This window comes from Fukomys damarensis, unplaced genomic scaffold (genome assembly GCF_012274545.1).
Source record: "Fukomys damarensis isolate Sample0158 unplaced genomic scaffold, DMR_v1.0_HiC HiC_scaffold_14, whole genome shotgun sequence".
Lineage (NCBI taxonomy): Eukaryota > Metazoa > Chordata > Mammalia > Rodentia > Bathyergidae > Fukomys > Fukomys damarensis.
This window is the reverse complement of record NW_022900926.1, coordinates 17,425,418-17,449,063: the sequence shown is the minus strand read 5'-3', so window position 1 is coordinate 17,449,063 and position 23,646 is coordinate 17,425,418. Positions and strand designations below refer to the sequence as shown.

Sequence of the window (23,646 nt, the reverse complement as noted above, 5' to 3'; positions counted from 1 at the left end):
GTTGTCCAGGTCAGGTACCTGGGCCTCATACCCTCTGGAAAACGATGGTCCTGGGAGCAGGGCATAGTGGCGCACACTGTTAAGCCCACGAATCTCTTCAAAGTGGAGGCAAGAGGATTGCAAGTTTGAAACCAGCCTGGGAAACTTAGTAACTTAGCAAGGCCCCGTCTCAAAATAAAGGGACTAGGAATGGAGCACTGTGTGAAAACCCTGCGTTCAGTATTCAGTGCCGCAAACACAATACACATACAGGAAGGGAAGGGAGGGAGGGAGAGAAGGAGGGAGGGCTGGGGGGAGGGAGATGAAGACAGGAAAAGGAAAGGAAAGAATGGAAGGGAAAGGAGGAAGGGGAACATGGAAAACACAAGGGGGGAGGAAAGACGATCTTGCACATATTTATGCTCTCAACTTTTCTTTAAATTGTAATCTTCTTAGTGTGAGATCACATCTTATTTTTCTAAGGCCTTTACTTCTACCTGCGCCCAGGACCCAACACATTCCCCAGTATTTCACTGCTTGCTGAATGAATGAATCTGGATGGGAATATTTTTAAAAAGCAAATGTTCAGATATATGTGCAGCACGGTAATTGTTCTAACGTGTATTATATATCTGTAATTATCTGCTTTCTTAGAAGTCAGGAGAAAAAGCTTCAGTGCTGCCCTGAGTGTACACACAGGAGGCTGAGGCGGAGAGCAGGGACTCCGCAGGCTCTGAGCTGGGGCTCATGCCTGAGGCCAGGCGGCTTCTGTGAGGCACCCCAGCTCTCCTTCATCAGTACACACGATTAGTAGAGCTCAGAGAACTGATGAATGCAAATAATTGATAATAAAATACTTTCTTCCTAACAAAGGGCTTCTTAGGGTGTAAAAGCACAAGTGATGCCCTTTCACGCAGAAGTCTCCACAAAGAAGCAACATGACAGTCAGGCAATAGATGACCCAGGGACCTAGGGAGGACCAGTGCCATCTGTCCTCAAGGGCTGATGAACCCCAGGACAACTCTTTCTGCATACCTGGCTATTAGTTTATAGCATTTTAATTAAAGTCTATATTTTCTGCAAATGGGTGTGTGCAGAAAATTTTCTGTCATTTGGAAATGACATAAGGCTAACGTGTGACATGCTCCAGATGGGAAAGTCACTTAAATTTTCAGTTGGCGATGAAAATACTGGTTCCCAGAAGTCCTATATAACTTGCTTTTGTTCACTTCTGAAATATAAGATTATATTATGGTTGTTTATACATTGCTGTAGTTGTTGATATTTCTTAAAATACAGAATCTGAATCATTTATGTTGTACAAATTGCTCATAATGTTTCTTAACAGGAAGTAGGATGATGTGGGGGTGGAGCTGTGAGTCTAAACAGGTGGTCTTGGATTGTAGGAGCCTTCTTGCTATTTGCCCACTTCTAGGCAGGAGGTACTAGAAAAATTTCTGTACAATATGCTCACAACTCAGTGATGATAATATTAACACAATATTTTATAGGCTTTTCCCTTTTAAGAAGAATTAAATCCCATTTTTCATTTCTCAGACTTTTAAAAAATTTTCTATAGTGTTTATTTTTGGTATAAAGCTTCTTTACCAATATCTGCTCATGACTTATACGGATAAAAATGTTACATTTCATGTTTATATGTGCTCACGTACATGTGTCTTTTTATTGGGTGATGTTGTAAGATGTACTCATTTTTATTCCTGATACGTATAAAATGCATAGTATCTGAATTTTTCATAGGAAACACTGGTATTTTATTATTACATGAAATGCATGCCTAATATCAAAGATTTTCATTGTGCTGCACCGTTACTATGAAGGAATAGACTACTGTTTCCCTGTTGGTCTTCTCTGCTCGTAGGCACCTGTGTTCCGGAAGAGGAGCCCAAAGGCTTTCACTGGCCAGCTGTCCCGCCGTCTGAGCAAAGCCTCCCATGTCCTGACAAGCCAGGCTTCTCTGTTTCACGGACATGGTAACAACTTTCATTGACTTTGTCAGCCAGTAGTTCTCATGCATTGTACTGATTGGGAGGCAGGGCAACCATCTGTATGTCTAAATCTTTCCCTTCTGGGAAGTGGAGATAAGATAAGTAGGTTACCCAGACCAGCAGTGTTTTCCTCAGCACTCTGCCAAATGAGCCCTCTGCAAAGAGATTACAGAATTAGAGATGCAGCGTGGGTCCAGGGCACCTCAACTTGTATAAGGATAAGCCAGCTTTCAGCCTCAGAATACGCACCTGGAATCCCAGAACTTTCTATCTGAAGAGGAGAGGAGCAGCAAGCAGGGAATGAAAACAAAGTCAAACTTGGGGCAGTCCACGATGGACACTTTCAGGGTTTAGAAAATTTTCCCTGAAGGTCCAACAGAAACAGCAGAGGAAAAACAGTTGCAGGGACTGACTGAACAGCAAGTCTAATTCTCAGCACCCACTCTACTCCCAGTCAGGGTTTCCTTGGAGGGAATTCAGACAGGGAAATTGCCCAAGTGTACATACTTTGCATCAAGTGCTGTGCTTGACACTTGGTAGGGAGGAAAGAAAAGAGCAGTAGAGATTTGTGGACTGGAATTTGAAATTGGCCCTACCTCTTCCTGGCTGGAGACTGGAAAATTCCTTGGCTTATCAAAGTCCATTTCCTCATCTATAAGATGTATATTATAATTTACATTCCAGAATTATGTGAAATCAAAATCAGATAGCACCTGTAAATTTCTGAGCGCTGTAGTTGACCAATTATCCAGGCTAGGATACAGGGTATTGCCAGGGCTTTGTTTCTTTGTTATAGGCTATTGATTTTCTTCCAGCATCGATTTTTGGTATAAGTTTTATTTCAATGTATTACAGCTTTATTTTCAAGTGAAACTTACCTAGGTATTGAGGAAAGCCCTAAAATGTATTAATTTTGTCACTTAGGCCAAGTATTTGAAATCTCTTTTTTGTTGTTTTATAGTTACGGCAACGCATCATTAGCCTTTTGGGGACCCGTTGATATCTCCAACTGTTCAAGTAAGCAAGAAATTTCTCTTCAGTTCTAAAAGACGAAATGAAATGAATTCATAGTTTTCATCCTATGCGATGTATCTGCTATTTTAATATTAAAAATCAGGCAAATGATTGTTTCATTTAAGTTACAAAATACTTTCTGCTTTCATTCTTTCTGTTTTATTGATTCTATAGATTAAAATAGTAAGAAAATTCTAGAGAAGACTTAGAAATAATATTAAATTGCTAATTTTATCAATATTGTATAGTTTGATATTTTGGAAATAGCAAATGTACACTTATTCATTGATTCTGGGGTCACTTCTTTAGAATGATATGTGGACACCATCTCTCTGAGTAGTTTGTATCTTATCAAAGAGAGAACTTTCTATGTATAAGGACATACTGTAACCCTGTGCAGATAGGAGGTACACACAGCAACCCCATTTTCCTGGTTCAGCTCTAAGTAGCACATTATGGTTTGGATTCCTGAATGCACTTAAATGCACAGGTAAAACTATGTGTATTGTTTCTTCTGCCTTTTTAGGGGAAGCAAATGAAGTTGCCAATCAGATTTTAAATTTAACTGCTGATGGGCAGAACTTAACTTCAGCCAATATTAACACCATTGTAGAACAGGTCAAAAGAATTGTGAATAAGGAAGAAAATATTGATATAACACTCGGCTCGACTCTAATGAATATATTTTCTAATATCTTGAGCAGTTCAGATAATGACTTGCTTCAATCTTCTTCAGAGTAAGTATCTCTTTTTTCTTTTTCTGGAAGGTAAAATTTATTGGCTAAGTGTTTTTTTACATAACTCCTTTCTTATTTGAGTGCCCTGTGCCCAAATGTCATAATTCAAATTTCTGGAAAATGCCTAGATCATTCCCAAAGACATTCACAAAGTGAACTTCAAAGTTCTATTTTTTTTGAGAAATATGATTTATAAAATAATTAGAGTTGTCATGTGTATAGTCCCCCAAAAGCATAATATATTTATCGTTAGAAGAATTGTATAGGGACATGTAAAGCACAGTCATTTTAAGTGAACTATCATATGAGCTATGCCACAGACGGCCACAGTAATATGTACTTCTAAAACGAATTGCACAGGGCAGGTGAAAATGTACACATTTTTATACAATGCAATTTGTATATTTAATATGTATTTAACATATTAACAGTAAGCCATTTATGTTTTCTGTTTCCTTCTTTTCAACCACATTTTTAAATGAATATATCATATCCCTTAAATGTATGTATTGTAACCAAAATACATGCTTATATTTTTAAAAATTTATTGTAGTAGAAGCATAGTGCCATTAATCCCCCTCACACGCACCCCACCTTCAAACACACTTACCCTGTCATTGTTGCCACTTTCTGAAGCAGTTCCAGTCTGCTTCATGAGTGTTTTCATGAGATCTGATCAAAATATGGCCATTGCAGGTCCCAAGTGCCATCTAATGGAGAGGCTGGCTTGTAGAAATATTATGTTATATCCTCACCTACCTTATTCACTGGATCTAACACCATGTGACTTCTGTTTTCCCCCCAAAGTCAAGGTAACCGTGAACACTAAATGTTCTGAACTGATTCAGGACATTAAGGCAGCTGCAGCAGTGTAAATAAAGACACTCACAAAAGACGACTTCCAGACATTCTTTAGAGAGTGGCAGGAATGGTGGCATAAGTGTGCTCCAAGAGAGGGACAGTGTCTTGAGGGGAAGTGTGTTCAAGCATAGAAAACATTGTGTTGCTTAACAGTAGTATCATTGTCATCCCTTTAAGAGCTTTAAAAACAATTGATGAATTGGCCTTCAAGATAGACCTAAACAGCACCCAACGAGTGAATATTACAACTCGGAATTTGGCTCTTGGAGTATCATCCCTGAACCCAGGCACGAATGCAATTTCAAATTTTAGCATTGGTCTTCCAAGCAATAATGAATCATATTTCCAGGTAAGGAGCCAGCGCTTTTTAAAATTTTAATTAATCAGATCAATACTAACTTTCTAATCACTTAACAGTTGCTACTTAAGGAAAATGTTGGTGAAAGAAGTGACAGGCAGATCTGAACATTAGCAAAGTTTACATCAGCAACCATAAAGTGACATGGAAGCACATAGGAGTTACATTTGTAGCTAGGGAGGTGGAGAATACCTTCTACAAGAGGGGATAAGGAGCTAAGTGGTAAAGCATGGATACAGGTCGCCATATTGGGAGTGAGGAGGAACTTTATTAATGGCTCCTGGTGGGAAGAACGAGAGGGTCTTCTCTTTGCCAGTGGGTCTCAAAGTGAGCATAGACATCCTGGAAGACTTGTTAAGACTGATGGGTGGGCCTTACTCAGCTTCTCATTTCATAGGAGCTGAGTACAGCCCTGAAATTAGCACTTTGAGCAAGTTCCCAGATAAACACTGATACTTCTGGCCTAAAGATCACGCTTTGAAAACCAATGAGGTAGATGTCTTGAACATCAAGTGACAGTCAAGTTGGACAAGTAATCATGGGTTCTAAGGTAGTGCCTCCTGGGGATATCGGAATCAGACTTCAGTACGTAATGTTCAGGCACTGACTGCATACAACACAATGCTCATCTACCAGCAGCCAAACAAAATAAATGCACCATGGTTCCTGACCTGGGAGAGTGTATGTGAAGCATAGCATTTCTTTAGATGTGGGGATAGACAGCGTGAAAATAGAAAAAGTCTGGGACTAGGATCAGACAAGACCGTTTTTCTCCTTGACTAGGGTCTCTTTGGGGCAATTCTCTTTTCATGTTTTGAGAATGAAGACTCATTCGGCCTCACTCAGTCTCTTGCCAAGAGTACAAGAAAGCAAGCTCTCCTCAAGTACTGTTTCAGGAAAAATGACGTCAGAGAATATCCTCAAACTCCAGCTTTTGCTTCTTTTGCAGCAGCAATTCAGTCTCTACCATCAAACAATTACCTTTCGTCTTACCCTCCGTCTCTAGTTATTATCTTTCACTGTTTTGAATAAATCTCCATCTATGTATGATGCCACTAAATCTAATTTTCATTCTTGTAATGTGGACCGATTTGTATATTCCTCAGTTTCCCCCAGTTAGAATCCAAGCATTTACGGCTTGGTCACGTATATAAACCCCGAATTAGACCTCTGTCTTGGAGTTGCGGGGCCCGCTATGCGATGTAGCAGTGAAGGGCAAACCTGATCCAAGCTAGCTTGATACTTGAATTTTTCTTTCACTTAGAATAAGTTGTCATTACCATGTCATTGTGATTGATCTGCTAAATTATTGCTGTTTGACAGATGGATTTTGAGAGTGGACAAGTGGATTCATTGGCTTCTGTAATTTTACCTCCAAACTTACTTGAGAATTTAAGTCAAGAAGATTCTGTATTAGTTAGAAGAGCACAATTTACTTTCTTCAATAAAACTGGACTTTTCCAGGTAAGCCTTCATTACGTTATTATTTTTTAGTTGCCATTGACATTTCTTTCCTCAGGTGTAAAGAGAAAAGTTCAGATTCCTCTGAAATATGTCATAAAATATGGAAAAATTAATCTACTTCATTCCCAAGAGTAAAGCACTTTATTATTTAAATGTTCTATTCAGATAATATTCTCATTAACATAATAAAATGATTTTAAAAGTAAGTCAAACATTAAAGTTTTTTTAAGTAAGTTTTTAAAGTAAGTAAAATATTAGCCTAAAACTTATGTGATACAACTAGAAGTTGAGTTAGTAAAGAAGTAATTGTTCAGTATTCCCTTGGTTAAATATCTTATGATCCTTGGTTAGTTAAACTTTTAGAGTTAAAGAAATTGTACACCAAAGGAAAGGATTTTTTTTTTTTTTTAGTTCAGCAGGAAGCACTGTTTACATAATGAGCAGCATTCTTGGCTTTAATCAGTTTTCCCATTAGTATTTCAAGTGACCTCTGGCCCTCACACATCCGCAGAGTAGGGTGGCATTGTGCTGAGCACATATTAAAATTTTTATTGGCATTAGTTCTAGGTACTAGAAGGTCCGCTACCAGCAAACACTGGTGACCTCCAGTTGCCTTTGTGAATACAATGGCATCTAGAGCAGTTTGGCTGAGTTCTTTCTTAAAAATAACAGTTATGTATTAAATTTAAAATGCTAGCCCGTGTCAAACACCGCAACTCTGTAAAAGAAAGTTCGAAGTCTCAAGGAGGACACTAGAATTGTTTCTAATAGACCCACCCCATGAATTATGCACATTGGAAAGGCCAAATAGTTGCAGGTAAAGAAAAAGAATACCATAGAAAGAAATATATAATTCTAGAATGTTATGTGCAGATGTTTTATGCTAACATATTTGTTATTATATAAATACAATTTATTTTATATAAAACATGTTATCTATAAAGAATTTTATAGGTTTGAACACATACACCTGCATTTGTTTAATTACTATAACTTGAGACTTATAGCAATGTCACGTTAAAAAATCGTATGAAATATATGAGAGGTGTCACATAATGTGAATGATGTAGAGAAGAGGGTCCAGTGAGGAGGAGAGGCTTCTACTGTGTGAAGGATTTGACACCGCTTTTAGGGTAATGTAGTCGGGATCCGTTACTGTTTCGAGTCAGATCTTCTCCACAGCATTTTCCCTCCTCATTTGGCATCTTCCAATCAAAGTTATTATTAAGAAGCACACTTTTGTCTTTTAAACTAAATTTATAGCTGAATAAAACATTTTAAAGTCTGTATGGTACTCCCCTAACAGAACGAGCGAGACAGGAGGCTGGGTATCCCTGGCCAATTTTTTGTAGTTTTGATAGCGCTCGTCATAAAATGTAATTTAAAAAGCTGTATTTTGGATGCTGAGGTTTATTTGGAATTTAAGAAATTGTAAAGTTATGCCAAAACAACTGATTTATAAGCTGTGGGGCAGAAAGAAATTCAGAAGGTTTGACAGGAAGTACAAGTGGAAGACGAAAAAAGAACTGGCTGCAGAGAGGGCCTGTCCGTCCAAATGCGTTTGCAGCGCATTTGCTGACTGGATTTCCCGGCCCCTTATCACGGCGGGGGAATCTGCAGCTGCTGGCACGTATGCAGCCACAGAAGGTGGGACTTCGGATGGGACTTTAATAGCGGGAATTGCATTTGGGTTATAAGTAAACACATCAGGCTGTTGGCATGGATGTGAAAGATGAATTGCTTTTTATTTTTCACACCATATTTCCTTCATACTCTTCTAAAGGAAAGCTACTTCATCTGTTTTCTAGAGCAGGGAAATGATCTAATTGTTTCACAGCTTTTTATGAGTTTATATTATTTATGAGTTTGCATTGTTTCAGATGTTAAACGGCTGACATCAGTCACTACAATCAAGAATGGAGCTTTATGGACATTGCTTTATAATATTGGCTCAGAATGCTCCTTCAATGTATTTATTATAATAAGGGAAATAGCACAGCTCCTTCAGGAAAGCCAGTAATTTCATGTTATAAACAGGATGTTCTAGAATTGAAGATCTTAAGTGTAAAAACTGCTGACGGTTTGCTTATTTTGGAGCACGAAAGCAAAATAAAAGTGTATACGTCTGACTAAGGCACACTATTCATTTTTTTTTCTTTAAAAGGATGTAGGACCCCAAAGAAAAACCTTAGTGAGCTATGTGATGGCATGCAGTATTGGAAACATTACTATTAAGGATCTGAAGGATCCTGTTCAAATTAAAATCAAACATACAAGAACTCAGGTAAGAAAATAATACAAATAGAAATTGAACAGTGCAACTACTTTACTGTTTTGCCAGCCTTTTCACTACATGATAAAAGGCAACTGGCACTTCTCATGAATGGGGGCTGTATCTTCCAGAAGGAAGAACTGTTAGGCAGAGCTCTGTTCAGAGTAAAAGCAGCAGCTAGGTGAGAATTGGTCTTGCTCAGGACTCAATAACCAAAAACAAGAATGGGAGTGAAAAAAGAGGCTGTTGCTCTTAAGAAATGACATACACGGTTTCAAATAAATTAGTGCAGATAAAGTTGAGCCATTCTGTCATTAGAGGTTTTGATTGTTTCTTTATATTTCTGAAGTCAAAGCTAATTGCAGCTGGGAAAATCAAGGGGCTAACAGGAGGGGATGCACTTATTCTTTAAGAGATTAGCAGCTGCTAAAAATCTTGGCGAGTTTTCTGTTGCTTCGTTATCCTTGCTGTCATCTGTTTTTGTGGCAGAGTTACATGGGAACTCTTATCTCCTCAGTGGCCCAGGTACTGGCTTTTTACACTTTCGTACAGGGTCCCAGTCACAATCCTGCCATGTATTGGAGAAGCAGAAAGGCAGGCAGGAAGTAAGCAGACCGATAAGTGTGAAGGATCTGTGTTAAGCCAGCAAAGAACCTGCCAGCCTTTGTCTCAAACCCTCAAAGACCTCCTCAGTCTACCCTCAAGCTCTTTTGTTTTCAGCCCTGTCATCCATAAAATTTTAATCATTCTAAACTATGCATTCAGTGGTGTGGAGTATATTCGCATCGTTGTGCAAACATCACCATCATCCATCTCCAGAGCCCTTCTGTCTTCCCCAGCCGAACCTCTGTTCCCATTAAACACAAACTTCCTATTTGCCTGTCCCAGCAGCCCCTAGCAACCTTCTCCTACATTCAGTCTCTGTTAATTTGACTCCTTTAAGAAGTGTCTCATAGAAATGGAAATGCACAGTGTTTTTCTTTGGGACCGACTTAGTTTTCTTAGCATCGTGTCTTCAAGATTCACCTGTACTGCAGCAGGTGTCAGAATTTCCTTTCTTTTTAGGGTTGGATGCTACTCCTTTATATGTATATGTCACATTTTGTTTATCCATTCATCATCCATGGACATTTGGGTTGCTTTTACTATTTGTCTGTTCTGAATAGTACTACTAAATATTGTGCGTGTAATTATCTCAGAGCCCTGTTTTTATCTCCAGACATAAGAGTGCATTTTGAAGGTGATGGGAAATTACAATGTAAAGTACTTTGCTAAGAGCTAAGAATGACACGGGACGTAGTATTTAATGATAGGACTTCAGAAAAGTAGTAATAAACTGCAGAAAGATGGGTCACGTGATTCTTCATGAGGTCATAGTTGATTTTCACCTGAAGTCTCCACATGAAAGATCACCTCTAATATTCTCAGGTTGTCTAATGCTGATGTATTTCTTTGTAGAACCGTAGGCATGTTCATTCCCTTGCCACATTTCAATCATATGATTTTAAGTTATTTTAAACACAACTTCACATATTTATTTTTATGTTAATATAGGAAGTGCATCAGCCCATCTGTGCCTTCTGGGATCTGAACAAAAACAGTAAGTTTTTAAAATACAGATTTTCTTAATATAGATGAGAACTGAATTTTAAACACTGTTAGACACCCCCATTTCCTTTCATTCTGCCTCAAAAACAAAATGAGTCATAATATAAGTGTAAGGGCAACTGAGCTTGATGAGTCAGTTATAATTGCTGTAACTTTTCAGCCTTTGCACAAAGAAATACACATGCCTGACTCTTTTCTCTCTTTTTTGTGATAAAACAACCTCTTTGATTTCAGTTGTTTGGGAAATACACTACACATTTTTGTTGCCACTTTTAGCTGAAGAGAGACATGTGTAATCTGTTATTCTAGAACACATCTGAGGGGATTATTTGATTTGCTCAAGGCACACAATTAGAAAGGCGAGCTCCAGGTCTCAAATTGTGAAGTGGTGGGAGGCGCACTAAAGGAAGATAAACACTGGGATCAAAATGGCAATAAGGGACATGGATTACTGGAAGAAATGAATAGCCTCCAGAGTGGCATTTAACAACCAAGAAAGGAAAAAAAAAATAAAGGAAAATCAAATCATTAGGCACCAGTGTGTGAATCCTTTTGAGGAGCAGTAGAAGTGATGAAACTTCATGGTTTTGCACCTGAAAGGTCACCTTCCCTTGGGGTTCCTCATGAGACTATTGTAGCCAAATCAGTCCTGGCATGTAGGTATTTTTTAAAAATATATATATATGTCCCCTAAGTGCCTTAAACTCCCTTTTCGGATAGTCTTCATTACAGGTGGGCTGTGCTGTTCTGTAGTATATTAATTGCATTGTTGTGAAACCCCGATTTACTCATATACTGCACATCATTACAAAAATTACCTGAGTCTTAAAATATTATTCAAGTAAATGGATCCAGTGTTTTAACAATGCATGAGTTGCTCATGTGTCATATTATACCATACAAGTCACTTAAGGTGCATTCAAATTATTTGTAATAGATCATCACCCTGTGTGACTGCTGTGTACATAACTGCACCTTGCGAGAAACCAGATCTACTTTGTTCTTGTATTTTCACAGAACTGTATACTGATCTTGGCAGCCAGGGGTTACATTGGTCTCCAATGAGTTCATTAGCATGTAATGTATTTGAAAAGATTATTCCTTTTGAAGACATTCGTTTTTATAAAAGTTCAAAGTTAAATTTGGAATATCTGAAGAAGCCCTGAGGTACTTCAGCAGAATACACCAACTAGATAATCTCTCTCTGCCTGCCCAGTGCTAACATTTCGTGATTCTAGGAATCTGTATTATTCTAGGTATTGGTGGCTTTAGGAATGATAATCCCAGTTACTTAGGAACCCGAAGCAAAGGATCACAAGTTGAGGCCAGTCTGGGTAACTTGGTGAGAATCTGTATCAAAAAAATTAAAAAATTAAATAAAATATCTGGGTAGATAGCTTATGATATCTTGGGCTCCATCCCCACGCACACGCACACGCACACACACACACACACACACACAAAGCTGTCTTCCTCTTACAGATAAATTGTATAAAGCAGGAGGAACTAAAGTAAATTTCCCTGAAGAAGGTCTCATCCCATGTAGAGAAGTCAGTGACCTGATGTGGTTTTCTCACTCTTTGTCGATTCCTCCCACAGAGAGTTTTGGGGGATGGAACACGTCGGGATGTGTCGCTCACACAGATTCAGATGCCAGCGAGACCATATGCTTGTGTAACCACTTCACACACTTTGGGGTCCTGATGGTAAGGGAGAGAGTTGAAGCTCATCTGATGTGATATAATTTTGGAAAGCATGTTTGATTTTGTGAGTCCACCTTTTTAGATTATGTTTTCTGGGAATTGGTTCCTGGTAATGTTCATCTGTACCCTGAATCTTGATTCTTTTTTTCTTTTATTTTTCCAGCTTTAATTGAGTTTATTGGTACATTTTAGGGAAACATCTTGATTCTTATACTATAATCTAATTAGTAGACAGCATCTATTACAATTATGGGAAGGTAATTATAGAAAGAACTCTATTCGTTTCATAATAGAACGAGGTATGATAGGTAATTCTAGAGAAAAAGAAATCCTTTTGAAACCCTAGAGAAAAACAGAGGCAAGGCGACAAGGAAAGGAGGGAGAAAAGTTAAAATGAAGAAAACATTGGATACTACTAAGATGGAAGAAAATTGTGAAGAGATCGATCAAAAATTTTCTTCCTTAGGTTATGCCTCAATATATTTGACTGTTACTTTGTACCGGGACAGTGTGACAGGTGATTCCCCCTCCTGGAGGTTACAGTCTGCAAGGATGAATTTGTGACTCAAGGTAGCATGGAGACTGCAGTCCTGCAAGAGGGATAATGGTCATTGCATTTTTCTTATGCTCAGAACTTCGTAGCATTATTTCTTCCTTCCTCCCTTTTCGTGGACCTGCTTTTTATCTCATTAGCGCATACACCCAACAGTTTCGATCAAGAAGTAGATCACATCGGTGAGTGTTTTCACCCCACCAAGTCTTCGAGATCCACCCCATCCAAGGATTTGTTGGAACTTTATATATAGTACTTTATATATAGTACTTTTATTTATAGTAAGTACTACACCTTTGCCTTTTATTCTGTATGTTTTTGTCTTTGCAAACATTTTTCTGGTATTGAGAGAATCATCCATATTGTAAAAGTCATCATTTCAAAATAGTTTCCAAGAAGGGACCAACCACATTTGTTTTTTTAATAGGATATGGGAGCATTGTCAGCTGAGGCATTAAAGCTTTTCCAATTGGAAACACAGACATGAGCTTGTGTTTATCCCTTCCCTTAAATCTTACACCCTCCTTCCTGTGGGGACTGGGAGGAACCAGTGAGGAACTGTGGGATGTAGTACTTGGCTTGTGAACTACTTGGCCTATGCAAGTGGCCATTGTTGCATGGCAGCTTTGCAAGTTGTAATTTTCCTGACAACCCAGGACATACATTCTCTGAGGAATAAGAGTAAGTCATTGAAAAATGTGACAAATCACAGAGAATAACTTTTTAATGGCCACACAATATGAATATTTTTATCTACTGGTAGAACATGAAAATGAACAGTTAGCACATTTTCCCTTAGCAGTGTAAAAAGAAATTTAAATTTCCTTTTATCTTCTCCTTTCTTTAAAAGTGATAGCAGGCATTCTTTGATAAAATAACTTATTTTGCAAGATTAGTCATTCAGGCATGTAAGCTGCAGTGTAATTCATTTAAACATTTCTTTTATATGTAAATATGATTGTGTTACAAGCTTACTATTATAGAGATAATAAAAAATTTAATACTCAGAGATGATATGTATACAACCAGATTTTAGTTGTCCATTGCTTTGAGTCTCCAGTGCCTTTGCATATTACTTTTATATTCCCATCTGATTAAACAATTCATTTTGTATCTATGTGGAGATAGGCATTTTTCATGTTATCTTTCCATTTTCCATCTTGACTATATGTGTAAGATTGTAAACTGCTGGAAGCAAAACTTTCCAAGATTTATCCTTTTTGGCAATATGTCCACATCCTTTCAGCACTTTCCAGACCACCAAGACATTGTGAAGAGTTTTTCCTGCTAGACAGACTCTTTAATTCACTTGTATATTACCAGAGTCTAAAATTTCCCACGACATAGTCACCCATAAATGTATCTTCTAATCTATAAATGCATGTAGAATATAATATCCCTTGCTATGTTTCTCTGTAGTAAAACTTTCATATTTGTAACATTTTCATGTTGGCAAATCTAGAGAGATAGATACTTTCATATTTTAATTCTCTGTAGATATAAAACAACATAAAAATTCTGTATAAGTTGATATTAGTGAACAGGTTGTTTAATTTTTATTTTGAATTCTGCGTTTTATCGATTGTGGTTCACAAGTCATTTGCTTTAGCTAGATAGAAGCAGAGGTCTTACAAGATCTAGGGCCATGTCCCTTGGAGGTCCCTCAAGTCTGTGGTCCAGTTCTCTGGTCTGTGAGATCTTGGAGTAAGTAGACTGCTGCCTGAGGGAGCCCTTCCGGAGCCGGACAGTGCCGACTGGACACCCATCCCATATGCTGTGCATCCCTGTGTCCTCACAGGGTTTGAGATTCCTGGGATAATGAGAAAGCAGGAGTCCCTCTGACTCATGGGTTCCCGAGCCTGCTGATTTCCATCACTGTGCACTTCTCCATGTTACGAAGTTACCATACCCATTCCTTGTGAGTCATTTCACATATATGCAGGTGCAAAACAACACTATTTACTCAAGCCTATGTGTAAGTAACAGATTTACTGACATTTTTAAATTGAAGAAAATTAACGTATAACAGGAAAAATCTGAAACAATTTTTTTCATAGGAATCTAGAGTTTTACATTGGATGTTCAATCAATCCCATTTCTAAGAAGCCTCTGTTTTTTAACATGTCCATGTTCAAAGCAACTTTTTCATCCAACCATGATTGAGTGGCTGGTCTTACCTTAAGATGTATCCCCATTCTAACCCCCCATTTAAGGAGGAAAAAAATTTTCCTACCATGTCCAGATTTTGAAAGACTGCCTGAACACAGTGAAATCAGTAACGTATATCTTAATGTACTGAAAACTGTTTGCCTCTGCCATTCCACTGTAACAACCCCCACTCCACACACTTTAAATTGTGCCCTGTCGAGTCTGCAGGGATTAAAAAAAAATACAACCTAAAAATTCTTAACATTTATTTTTGTAAAGTTTTAAAACTTTCCTATTATACATACCAGACTTTGAAATGACTGTGATTAAAAGCTTCGACATCACTGTAAGAGCCGTATACTCTTCATATACCTCATAGCTATCAGCACCAGTCTGTCTTTTCCTTTCCTTCCTTCCTTCCTTCCTTCCTTCCTTCCTTCCTTCCTTCCTTCCTTCCTTCCTTCCTTTCTTTCTTTCTTTCTTTCTTTCTTTCTTTCTTTCTTTCTTTCTTTCCCTCTCTCTCTCTTTTTTTTCTTTCTTTCTTTCTCTACTGAAGATCGAACTATCTTTCTTTCTCTTTCTTTCTTTCCCTCTCTCTCTCTTTTTTTTCTTTCTTTCTTTCTCTACTGAAGATCGAACTCAGGACCCTGTGCTTGCCAGGCAGATGTTGTGCTGCTGAGTTACATCCTGGTCCTACCACTAGCTTTTCTGAGGATCGCTCACCTGCAAATAATTTAAGGTTCCAAGGTTTTGGCCTCCATTTGCACTTACTCCCTTGGTTGTGTAAACAGAGAAATGGGCCTGACTGCTTATTATGCATTCTCTACTGAAGATCGAACTCAGGACCCTGTGCTTGCCAGGCAGATGTTGTGCTGCTGAGTTACATCCTGGTCCTACCACTAGCTTTTCTGAGGATCGCTCACCTGCAAATAATTTAAGGTTCCAAGGTTTTGGCCTCCATTTGCACTTACTCCCTTGGTTGTGTAAACAGAGAAATGGGCCTGACTGCTTATTATGCAAGGGAGCTCCCTCCTCCCCAGTTTCTTTGGGAGACTGGGCGGTTTTGCTGTTCAACTTATACTGGACACAAAAGTTTGGGCAAGAAGATAAAGATCCAAAACAATATGCACCTCCTTCCAACAGTAAGGCTGCATTTTTCTCTCACATATTGATCTGCCAGTGTGTAATAAATGGGATTTCAGTGTTGATGTATTTTGTTGTTCACATCCTCTAAGAGAGCTGTACTGAGGCTAGCACTGATTTCTAATGACACAGAGCACCTTTCTTATCGAGAGCAGTTCTTACAGCTGCTTCCCATGTTTTATGCAGGACCTTCCAAGAAGTGCCTCCCAGATAGACGCAAGAAACACCAAAGTCCTCACATTCATCACCTATATTGGCTGTGGAGTGTCTGCTATTTTTTCAGCAGCAACTCTCCTGACATATGTTGCTTTTGAGTAAGTATTTTTCTTTCTGCCAAGCTCAGTTCTAACTGTTCCAAATGTGAATAAAGAAATTGCCCTGGCTTTGAAGAACAATCATACATTTTGTGAATCATGTCGGGTGATCCAGTTTTAATGCTCAGGTTTCTCGTAGGATCAGATGACACAAGTTTTCCAGCTATATTACTAAATTCGTAATCACTGTTTCTATTTATAAAAAAATAAATCTTTGAGATGGTTAACATCTAAGTAAATATAACTGTGTGAAATACTTTCTACATCCTAAAAGGTGAAATTGTTTGCTTCAGAAATCTTATAAAATTAGTCCTGAAACAGAAAAAAAAATTTAAAGGGAATTTTTAACTCATGAAAACATCAAAAAAGTTTAGGGAATTTTTTTAAAAATAAAATGTCATTCTTATAACTGGAATTTTTCCTGGATTGAAGAAAATCTGTGGAAACCAGTTGGGAATTCTGCAAACAATTGGAAACAGTTTTTGGAATAAAATTAGTACTTAAAAAGTCTTTATAACCTGCCAAATTCCCATAAACTTCTTTAGCCCTCCACATAGTAGAACCCTGTCGTGAAGAATGGGGTTACCTAACCTACTGCAGAGTTATGGAAGATACGACTTCGCTCTCATGTTTAAAAGATTTATTTACAACATTCATTCTGGTCTTTTTTTTTTTTTTAAGGAAATTACGAAGGGATTATCCCTCCAAAATCCTGATGAACCTCAGTTCAGCCCTGCTGTTCCTGAACCTCATCTTCCTGCTGGACGGCTGGATCACCTCCTTTGACGTGGACGCGCTGTGCATGGCAGTCGCTGCCTTGCTGCACTTCTTCCTCCTGGCCACCTTCACCTGGATGGGGCTGGAAGCCATCCACATGTATATTGCGCTAGTAAAAGTATTTAACACCTACATCCGCCGCTATGTTCTCAAATTTTGCATCATCGGTTGGGGTAAGCCTCCTATGTTTTAGGTTGGTTCTATCAGGAGGGCTGCCCCCCACTCGTAGGGGGACCCTGGTTTCTAAAGAGTGTCGCTGCAGACGTTGTGACTGATGTGCATTATGTGTCCTAAGGCAAGGGCATCCTCAGCACTGCGTTTTCAAAACACTTCGGTAGCCCTCACTAAATTCAGGAGGAGAGGAAAGCTTTAGCTCCTGCGTCACCGCAGACTCATTTCTTGAGCCCAGAGCCAGCCCAGCCAAGTCTGCAGAAGCAGCTGGCAGTCCGTGGCGCACTTCCATGATGCTCCAAGATAGAAAGGCCAGCCGAGACTCCAAGCTATCCTCGTCCCAACACATGTCCGTGCCCTGGAAGCCAGAGAAAGAATGTTACTATTTTGTGTTCAACCGAGACACGCACACATTTCTTGCCTTGAACTCTTTAACATGAGTCCTCGGTCAGACATGGAATGGTTGTGTTAGCCTGTTTGGAATCTTCTCTCTAAGCTCCTTTCTTTTTCAGGGTTTTGTGTTGGACTAGGCATTTTAGAGCTTTCTCACAATTTCTTTTTCGGGGGGTGGTGTTAGCAATTAAGATCTTCAGTGCCCCTTTAGGAGGCAATAAACACACTTTTTCAGGGACTTGGGGGCATCCATTTTCTCACTGAAATATGTGTCGGAATATTTTATTGAGTCTCTGGAGAGAATAAAGAAGACCATAAAGCCTTAGTATCCCTGTTGTTCTTCTTACCCTTTCTCTAAATTATTTGCTTTATATAAAAGGGGGCAAAATAAGTTTGACTTACTTCATTGCCTGTTCTGTAGCGGTTCAGTGCAGTGTCGTCAATGAAAGTACATTTGCTGGTGCTGGATTCAGATTCTGCAGTCTCTAGTGGGTATCTCTGAGCAAACAGAGGATTAGCCTTGGAAAAGTAGATTTTGACTGCTGCTAAAATTAGGATTGGTAATTCCATTCCAAGGAGAGGATTTTATTGTTGGTTTTAACCAACTTGCCAGTTCTAAGAAGTTGGAGTCTGTGATATGCGAGGCTTTCTTTCTTTCCTTTTCTTTCCTCGTCATTTTAGTACTTATAAAGCGGTTCCCAGTGCTTCAGGAGACCATCTGTTGTCCTATATCTTTATGACAGGTTTGCCTGCCTTAATAGTGTCGGTTGTTCTGGCAAGCAGAAGACAGAACGAAGTCTATGGTAAAGAAAGTTACGGGAAAGAACAAGGTGATGAATTGTAAGTGATGTGAACTTCTGTGGAATTTATTTTTGATGAGTATATGTATTTTGTTTACTGTAAATTTCTATAGAAATATGAGGCACTCAGTTTGAAAGGCTTTAGTGTACTGGCATTGCTTGGTGAGGGTCCATCCCACCAATTAATTTGTTAGAATGCCTTGAAATACTTGAGCTGCTTTTCTCTACTAGCATTATATTCTACCATGTGTGAAACTCAAAAGAAGCTTAAATTACCTTCTGACCTGAGAAGACCCACTCTATTTGAGGACATTCCATCGTACTCCTGCCTGCTCAAGCCCATATGCATCTTGAAGAGAGTTAAATAGCAACTTCAGGTAGTGAACAATTCAGTGACAGCGTAAGAGTGTTACATAGAAATATGGTCAATGCCCTCATTTATTGAGCACCTTCTATAAGCCAGGAGTTGTGTTACATTCTAGGAGTCAAAGAGGTTGAAGACAGTTTTTACCTTTGTGGAAGTTATGTTCTAGTGTGGAATACTCCAGAATGATGACCATGTATACATTTTTGTGGTACCGGGGATCGAACTCAGGTCTTTGCGCTTGCGAGGCAGGCCACCGAACCGCTGAGCTAAATCCCCAGCCTCATGTATACATTTTAACGTGAATTTTGCTGTATTACATCATTCATCCAATTTTTTGAGGTTGCTTAATTTTCACAGTGGAAATTAGGCACTAGGGCATCTGTAAATTGTGATACTTGTCATCTTTGCCTATAGTATAGTTTTAAATTTACTTTCTATTACTTTATGATCTGTATATCATTCTGAGTATATCCTTTTGTTGCAGTAAAATGTTTTGTAATAAATGTAGCCTTGGTGATTGCGCGTAAAAAGTGTTCACATAGGAATCTTTCAATGCTACCATGAGGTCTCCCCTCAATTAGACCAATTGTATTGATAGGAATTACTTTGTTTACTGTAATGAACCCATAATTAGGTGTGACTTAAATGACTCTGAACTAACTCTTCTCACTTGGCACAAGAAAAAGGCAGAAATTTGAACCTTCCCATGTGAGTCTGTCAGATGATTCCCCCAAAAGTCCTTTAGCAGACTCTGGTTCCACAGTGTTTTGTAGAATAGCATCACACAACAAACCATTAACGACAAGGGCAAGTAAAAATGAGTGATGAAATTTGCCATTCTTGAGTAAAGGCACATAAGAGAAAAGGAGATTAGACATGGTTTGAGATGAACCAACCAAGAGTGTTCTCATACCAAATCAGAGCTCAAGAAGTGACCCAGAAATCTTCTACATGTTGACTCAAATAACTAGATATTAAGATGATATCCAAAACCTTTCCATCAGTGAAAGATCAAAGAACACACTGAGGTCTAGGGGAGTAAAGGTGTTGGAACTTTCCAAAGGTGTTGAAGAGAGAAGCCTGTACTAGTTCAAACCAAACCAAGAAAAGTCTTACACATGGCATGGTAATAAAATCCTATTTCTCTCTCATTTCTTCTTTTTAAGCTGTTGGATTCAGGATCCGGTGGTATTTTATGTCACCTGTGCTGGATATTTCGGAGTCATGTTCTTCCTGAATGTAGCCATGTTTATTGTGGTGATGGTGCAGATCTGTGGGAGAAATGGCAAGAGAAGCAACCGGCCGCTGAGAGAAGAGGTTCTAAGGAACCTTCGAAGTGTGGTTAGCCTGACCTTTCTGCTGGGCATGACGTGGGGATTTGCTTTCTTTGCCTGGGGACCCTTAAATATCCCTTTCATGTACCTCTTCTCCATCTTCAATTCATTACAAGGTAAGTGGTGCCTGAACAATTTCCACTTTTGAGTTTATCGTATTTGCTGATTTGGACAGATGCCACATCATTTCTGTGTCACCAATCCAAGGACACAGATAACTTTTATCACCTTTACGGTTTCTTGAATCCTTGTCCTGGATTCAGGTTGCCCATGCATGTTCAGAAGTGTCTAGTATCTATTCAGGGACAGAAGCAGCACACCTTGATTCCTTGAATTTCAAAATAAATACCATTTAATTGAGAAACTCTTGTCTTTTCATGAAATAGGGCAGTTAGTTCAATCTAACAAACATTTGCCGATCGTCTTTGTATAAAAATACAAAACTTCCTTCAAGGATTTTTCAGTCTCATTTCTGATTCCATAGTACAAACTCTAGTGTACTCTATAATGGGTGTAACTTTTAACCCCAGATAAATACTAATTCTTTTTCTGAAAACGAATTTGCATTCTTTTCATATGCCCTGTGCTGCTGATAAAAACCCCTAATGTTCAGAAGCATCATGAGGCCAAGAACCCAAGAGAAATTAGATCACAACATTTGGAGTATTTTTGGGCAGAGCAGTGCTAATGGCTTACAGAAGGTCTTGGCTGTGCAGTTATGAGTGTATGGAAAGGAGGACCACACCAGAGCTGAACAGTCTGAGCTGGGGTGGGAGGCAGGTTTGTGCAATACACATGAGGTGCCTCGCCGGGCACTCCCTACTCTGGTATTCTAAGAAAGGTTTGTACTTAGCTGCAGCGGAGTTATGGCTCACTTCATACACCCCTGCGTCCTCCACCAGCTTGTGAACTAAAACTGTGTCAAAGATCCTCTGTTTAAAGAATGGATTGCTGGATTTAAAAGGGAAGAGACTTTGGGCATGGTCTAAATCCACACTGGGAATCCTGTGGCATGGCTGTGCAATAATTAGTTCAGCAGATTTTATTCAGGTTCCCTCTCCCATAACAGTGGGAGTGTGCAGGCTTGGTATCTTTAGTTGATAGAATGATAAGCGTGAAGTTCACCTCCTGAAGTTGGAAGCTGAGTGCACAGCACATGAATGCATCTTCCTTGGGATCTCGCTCTGTAAAGTAAGCATTCCTTTACTTCTATAATATACTACATAAAAGAGCCTAAATAAATATTGACAAAAGTGTCTGTTAACATTAGAAATTCCATGGTTTTACATTTCAGGATTGGACATGAAAGGCACGGTGATCTGCCAGCCCAACCTTGGTTTTGCTTTTCGAGTTTCCTGGCAATGTCACTAACCTTCAGCAGTTATAGTTGTCTGTGCTGCTCTGTTTCCATGAATAAGAATTGGGATGTTTTATTTTTCCAGCATGGGTCTCTTGTCAGGAGGGAAAAATGTTGTAAACCATCATCAAGTCAGTGTTCTTCATAAATCACTGACTTTTAAGGCTGATTTTTAAATTACATAAATTCAGAACAGATTTCAGCACATTCAATGGTATTAAAAAAAAAACCTTCTAAAGAGAATTTAAATTAAAAAGCCATGATACAGAGCACATTCGTCTGCTATAGTTTGCTTAGCTGGCCAGGCTATCCAAAATTTCTTGGGACACTATGGAAAGTTACCTGCTAGCTTTTATTGGTGAGTCTTTCTTCCAAGGAGGCTTTGTTGTTACAAGTTTGTGCTTTATTAAAAGAAGCTTGTGGGATTTACAGTTTAGAGGAACAGCTAAGTGACTACAAGATTAAATCATGGAGCACTTAAGCAGACTTCATTATATCTTTTCTTTTTTCTTTCTGATCCTCTTCATTTAAGCAAAAATTATTTTTTCTTTGGTACTTTGTCTCATGGAGCTTATACCAGGAGACACTGACGTGTCAGTCAGATGCATTGCTACATAGCAGGTGGTATTGAGAGCAGGGGACAGAAGATATGATGGTATATAGATGTGGATATATGTAGTAAAGAACAAAATAGAAGACAGATAAGTAGAAATCAGGGAAATCAAATAATTCCCTAAATTACCTACTTCACTGTTTCAAAGGTATTTTAATATAATGCTAATTTGCTTCATTTATACTACTACAGTCTACAATTCATTGAAAAGAAAGTTTTGTGCTACTATCTGTTTCTTTTCTGTAAGAGAATCTTTTGTGTCTATGTCATGTACTCTGAGTACTTTGAAGATGATGGTACACAGTGGATCAACTATTATTTTCTTATTAGTTTGTTATGAAATTTTTACATAAATTTTTAAAAAGAGCAAGGAGAAGTATTTGAAAGGTGTCAGGCATGCAGTGTGACATGGTCGGGTGTGTGCTTTATAAAGATGAGGTGGACAGAATGTGCAGACTGGATGAGAGCTGTCCGACTGTGTGTGCAGAGAACGCAGAGAGGAGTGGTCCAGGGTAGGGCGGTCCAGCACTTCAGACTGTGGTGGGTGGGGAGCTGGAGAGATATGAGCAAGAAGAGGAAGGTAGGAAGCTTGCACTACAACGCGCTGGATGTTGGTTTGGACATGGAGCTCTTATTTTTCTAGAATAATTCGGGTAAGGAGTTGTCTTATAGCATACTGAAAATTAAAACTTCTAAGCAAAGGGTAATCTCAGTTGGACATGTAGGAGTGGTGTTTTACAGGTTTCTTTTCACATTAATTCTTCAAAGTTTGGTTCAAGGTGTTAAAAATCCATTTTATCTCTCAGGGTTCTTGTATGTTGGTGTGTGTGTACAAATACATATATGTGTGATTACAGGAATACTCATAACTATAGTATGTATATTATAAATTTTGCATGCTTTATTTATATTTTATGTATTTACTTGAGTAGGTACTTTAATTTTTATTTATAATGTTATATATTTTCATTTTTCATACACTTATAACTGCAAGCAATTACCAAAAATCACACTGAGTATCAGAAAATTATAATCTGTGCGACTATAACTAAAATTTTACCTACTTGAGTAAGGAAACGAAGTCATTAATTGAACCCAAATTAAAACCAAGTTTATTATTTACTGATTTGCCATATTTTTTATTTTATCTACTTCACTTGATTAAATTAATAATAATCATTTCACTGATATTTTCTAAGATTGAAAGATACATAAACCTTTTCTTGACACGATAGCATCACGTATCTACCTGAATTTTACATTTTTACTCCTTCCCTATGATGAAACTGGTAAATCGTTGTAGTAAAATCTTTTAAGTTTTCTAAAGGCCATAACTTCATAAAATTATATACAAACTGCTATGCAACAAAGAAATGTTTGACATAGCTACATCAGCATTTGCATATCTCTCCGAGAACATTAGATTGCACATCAGTAATTCATCCTGAAGAATAAAAGGCAGTTTCCTACTTGCCAAGAAAGTCCGGGTGAGGGGCTGTCAGGCAGCTGTCTCGTGAAGTCGTCCACACACCTGCACCCTGGGCTATTGCCGAGGCACCGCATGTGCATATTGCTGCTTGTTATGCAGGTGGTGAACTGCAGCTCAGCCCATAGGCTTTGTCCATTAATGGTTACAAAAATATTTGACACAGAGTAGGCTTCTGTGGATTA

At 38.5% G+C, this 23,646-nt stretch overlaps 1 protein-coding gene across 7 annotated transcripts in view; it reads left to right on the top strand.

The window, feature by feature from the left end:
• The window catches only part of Adgrg6 (adhesion G protein-coupled receptor G6), a 134,642-nt gene that overhangs the window by 99,199 nt on the left and 11,797 nt on the right, over window positions 1–23,646 (top strand). For all 7 annotated transcript variants that reach the window (XM_033763258.1, XM_010626606.3, XM_033763257.1 and 4 more), the window contains 12 exons: window positions 1,862–1,973; window positions 2,950–3,005; window positions 3,529–3,739; window positions 4,778–4,949; window positions 6,282–6,422; window positions 8,587–8,706; window positions 10,249–10,294; window positions 11,902–12,008; window positions 16,036–16,163; window positions 16,845–17,113; window positions 18,248–18,344; window positions 19,838–20,121. In XM_033763258.1, the coding sequence (XP_033619149.1) occupies window positions 1,862–1,973; window positions 2,950–3,005; window positions 3,529–3,739; window positions 4,778–4,949; window positions 6,282–6,422; window positions 8,587–8,706; window positions 10,249–10,294; window positions 11,902–12,008; window positions 16,036–16,163; window positions 16,845–17,113; window positions 18,248–18,344; window positions 19,838–20,121 (1,743 nt within the window). The remainder of the gene's footprint in view (window positions 1–1,861; window positions 1,974–2,949; window positions 3,006–3,528; window positions 3,740–4,777; window positions 4,950–6,281; window positions 6,423–8,586; window positions 8,707–10,248; window positions 10,295–11,901; window positions 12,009–16,035; window positions 16,164–16,844; window positions 17,114–18,247; window positions 18,345–19,837; window positions 20,122–23,646) is intronic.